General features: G+C 72.8%; 1 protein-coding gene across 1 annotated transcript; it reads right to left on the bottom strand.

Moving 5' to 3' along the window:
• Positions 1 to 280: 280 nt before the first annotated feature.
• TMEM119 (transmembrane protein 119) lies at positions 281 to 2,472 on the bottom strand. The gene is made up of 2 exons (XM_064521900.1): positions 2,257 to 2,472; positions 281 to 1,533 (listed from the first exon to the last, which is right to left on the bottom strand). The coding sequence occupies exons 1-2, from the start codon at positions 2,455 to 2,457 to the stop codon at positions 904 to 906; spliced, it is 831 nt and encodes a 276-aa protein (XP_064377970.1). The 5' UTR covers positions 2,458 to 2,472; the 3' UTR covers positions 281 to 903.
• Positions 2,473 to 4,011: the final 1,539 nt, after the last annotated feature.

Raw genomic sequence — 4,011 nt, 5'->3', positions numbered from 1 at the left:
AGGCCGGGCCGATAAGCGCCGAGCGCGCCGGGGCTGGGAAGCGGCGCGGGGCCTCGCGGGGCCGGAGCTGGAGCCCGGCGGAGCCCAAACACCGGCACGATAACGGGAGGCCCCGGAGCAGCAGCTGCTCCCGGGGGAACAAACAGTTTCGTGGGCTGCAGAAAGAGGAAGACTCCCTTGATTGGGCTCTAAGCTAAGCATGTTGCCATCTGCTTTGGAAAGGACCGCACCGAGGCCGTCCCGGCTCCCCGACAACCATGGCAGCACAGACGAGGGGGGATTTGCATAGGAAATGTCTTTATTAAAAGCCGAGGGGGGGGTAGGAAAATCAGACAAAACGCCGCCCCCCGCCCCATGGCCGTTCAGATCGCTGAGCTCTTCCGAAGGGGGCCGCGACGTCTGGGGCGCGGAGACGAAAGGACGGGGCTTTGCTGTAGCCCCTCGTCCCTCCGCCGGCTGGGCACGGGCTGGCTCAGGGTTTCCCGTCTTTTTTTTTTTTTTAATCCCTGATGGAGACCCTGAGCGCCGGGAACCGCTGGGAGTCAGGCCGCCCGGGCGGGCGCTCCCGGGCCCCTCCGCGAGCCCGCGGGAGAGCAAAAACGCCGCGGAAAGCCATAAATATCCGTGAAGCCTTTGCTAGGGCAGGCATGGAGGTGGGGGGGGGGTGCCATCCCAAACCCCCCTCCCCGCTGGGGGATGCAATTCCTCGGCCAGAAGAAGTCCTTCATTTGACGGGATGCCGATAATGATCCAAAAAAACGGCATTTGCGAGGAAGCTCGCTCACGGGGCACGCGCTCCCCGCGGAAAATGTCCGTCCAGGCGAGCGGCGGGTCTCCCCGGCCCGGCCCGCGGCCACGTCTCGGCTGTGGCGGCGAGGGGGGGGGGCCGGGCCTGCAGGGCCGCTAGACGCCGGGGGGGCCCTCGCCGCCCGCCGCGGCCTCCTGGGCCTGCCCGTCGCGAGGCGGCTCGGCGTCGCCGTCGCCATCGCCGGCGGGGGCCTTGGCGTCGGGGCGGGCGGCGGGCGGGCGCAGGCTCTGCGCGGCGGCCAGGATGTCGTCGCGGAGCTGCCGGGCGCCGTCGGCGGGCTCGGGGGCGCCGGGCTCGGCGGCCTTGTCGGGCACCTCGCTGAAGGCCCGGGCGCCGCCGGCCTTGTCGCGCTGGTCCACGTACTTCTTCTTGGGGAAGGAGGAGGGGTAGTAGGCGGCCGCCTTGTGCTTGCGGCGCACCAGGAGGGCGGCGCAGACGACGAAGAGCAGCACCAGCGCCAGGGAGCCGGCCACGGCCGCCAGCAGCAGGTACTCGCGCAGGAAGGCGGCCAGGCCGCCGGGCGCCTCGCCGGGCGCCGCGCTCCCCGTCGGCGGCGGGGCCGGGGGGCCGGCGGCCGACGCCGCGGCGGCCTCCTCGCCGTCCCCGCTGCCCCCGGCGTCGCCCAGGGCCGCCCCCGGCCCCGAGGCCGCCGCCGCCGAGGCCGCCAGCAGCAGGGCGCCCAGCGCCAGCCGCCGCGCCATCGTGCCGCGCCGCTCCGGCCCTCCCTGCGGGGAAGCAGAGGCGTCAGGGCCGCCGGCGCCCGCACCCACCGCGCCGCCTCCCTCTAAAACACCCCAAATAAACAAATAAAAAAAAAAGCGGTTTCGTTTTCCCCTTCCTCCGCGTTTCTCTCGCCCCCGCCGCGCTTTAAAACCAGGTGGAAACCGGCCGGGTTTGTGTGAGACTGCGTGCTGCAGCGACGCGGCGGCCGAATTCCTGAAAAACCGACGTTTCTCGCTGGAAACTCTGACTCGGCGGCGGCATTTCCCGGCCGTTATTCCCCGCGTGGACGATTCCCAGCTCCGGCGCTGCTAAAAATAGCCCCCCGCCCGCCCGGTGTGTGCCAGGGGCCGGGAGAGGCCTCGCGCCGGGCCGCAACGCGCCACGTAACGGTGCCGCGCGGCAAAGGCTTGCGGCGGGGCCGAAGCGGCTCCTCTGCCGGCTCCGGGTCCCTTCCCCGCGCCCCCATCGCGCCTCCCCTTCCAGCGCGGAGCCGCTGCAAAAATCTGGTTTGCGTTAAAGCCGAGCGCATCCGTCGCCCGCGGCGAGGCCGGCAGCGGGGGCGGCTCCGGCCCCCGTCGAGGCACCGCCGAAGCCGCCGCTCCCCGGCACCTCGACGATGCTCGGGGGCAGCCGCCTTGCCGAAAAGCCCGTGGGCCTCCCCGTCTCGCCTCGAGGCACCCGGGCACCCGCCGGACCCCCCGCCGCCGCCGCTGCCGGTGCCTCACCTCAGCAGCGGGCACCTCCGGCAGCGCCCGAGGGCGGCGGGACGACGGGCCGCTCCCGCGCGCCTCGCCTCTGGCCCCCTTTCTGCCGCGGCCCGGCCCGCAGCCCTCCTCCTCCTCCTCCTCCTCCTCCTCCTCCTCCCTCTCCTCCTCCTCCGCCCCGAGCTCACTGGCTGCCAGCGCCGCCGGCCAGCTTGTTCTCATTAGGGCCGGTGCGGGGAGGGAGCGGGGGGAGGCCGGCGAGGCCAAGCGGCCCCCCGCTCCCCCCCGCCGCCGCCGCGGCGCCCGGGGACGTTCCTCGGCCTCTCGCCCCGTCCAGCGAGCGCCGAGCTCCTCCGTCCCCCCGGCCAGCGCCGCGGCGGATCGCGGTGCAAACGCCCCGGCCGCTGGCGGGGAGGGTTTCGGGGGGGGGGTTGTTGCAAAGGGTCTTTTTACCCCCCCAGGGAAGGAGCTAAGAGCCTGGCTCTCATGTGGCCCTCGTGGCGGCTGTGCCGCCAACCACGTGGCCGTGCCGGCAGCCCCGAAATGCCGCCTGCTTCCCGGCGGTGCCCACAGAGCCCGGAGCTCCGGACGGCACCGGCCTCGGTGCCCCCAGGGCCGGCGGTGCGGGACGGGGGGAGCAGGCCTGGCGCCTTCGTTTCGGCCGCCCGGCACCGCGAAGGGAGCCCTGTGCAGGCAATCGGGATTTGCTCGCTCCGGATTTGGGCTCGGCGGAGTCGGTCGCCCCAGCCGTGCGCGGGGCCATGCGGCGCCCGGGACATTGCGAGCGGTCCAGGCCCGCGCGGGCATCGCCGCGGCCCCCATCGCCCCGGCGCCCCGGCCGGCTCTCCCCCCCCTCCGCCTGCCGCGGCGGCTGACATTGCTCAAGACGCGCTTGCAACCGTCTGCGGTGACCTCATCCCCTTGCTATTTTCTTCTGCGCTCGCCTTCCCCCGGGACTGTCAAAAAAATCCCCCAAAAAAGCCATCGGCGAAACACGGAGCCGGCGCGGCGTTCCCGGCCTCGCTGCCGACCCCGGCACTGCGGCGGGCGAGGGGAGCGGGGCCCCGAGCCGGCGCCGCTGTAGCACCGCGCTGCTCCCGCGGGAACCGGAGGGAAACGGGCCGGTTTCGGATTTCTCCCGTGCGGCCAAACGCAGCCAGTCGTGCGCGTCGCCCGCGACGGCTTGCAGCGCGGTGGCTCCCGGCAGCTGCCGCGGCGGCTTCGCCGTGCCCCGAATTAACAGCGCCGTCCTGCCCCGATGCAGCACCGCGGCGCCGGGGGGGGTTAAAGGATTTGCTGCTGCTAATATGGGACCGAGGGGCCTTTGGGCTCGGGGTGGTTTTGCAACGCGCGTTAGCACGCCGTGCACATCCGGGGCTCGGATTCGGGACGCGGGAGGTCGGGCTGTAAATCCCCCGTGAGCTCCGGAGCAGCCGGCTGCAGCTGGCCCCCGGCGTGAGCCTCCGGAGCGGGGAAGTGCATCCCCCCCCCCCCCCCGAAGGGCCGGCCTGGCTCCCAGTGGTGAAACGGCCCCCGCCTGGTCCCCGGGCTGGAGCCGCGTTGCAAAACGCTGCGGGGGCGGCGGGGAGCGAGCGGCACGGGGGGGTCAGGCTCTGCGGCAGCAACCGGCTGTCCCGGCCAACCCGGCCCGAACCCCGCCGGGGGCACCGCGCCGCTGGGGGACACAAATCGCTTTCCTTCGCTCCGTGTTTGCAGAGCGTAAGCGTGGGGTCAGCACCGTCTCCTCTCCCTGCGTCCAGTGGCACCAGAATGAGC

Source organism: Dromaius novaehollandiae, chromosome 17 (genome assembly GCF_036370855.1).
Source record: "Dromaius novaehollandiae isolate bDroNov1 chromosome 17, bDroNov1.hap1, whole genome shotgun sequence".
Lineage (NCBI taxonomy): Eukaryota > Metazoa > Chordata > Aves > Casuariiformes > Dromaiidae > Dromaius > Dromaius novaehollandiae.
Note: the sequence above shows the minus strand (reverse complement) of the source record. Positions and strands in the feature narration are given on the sequence as shown.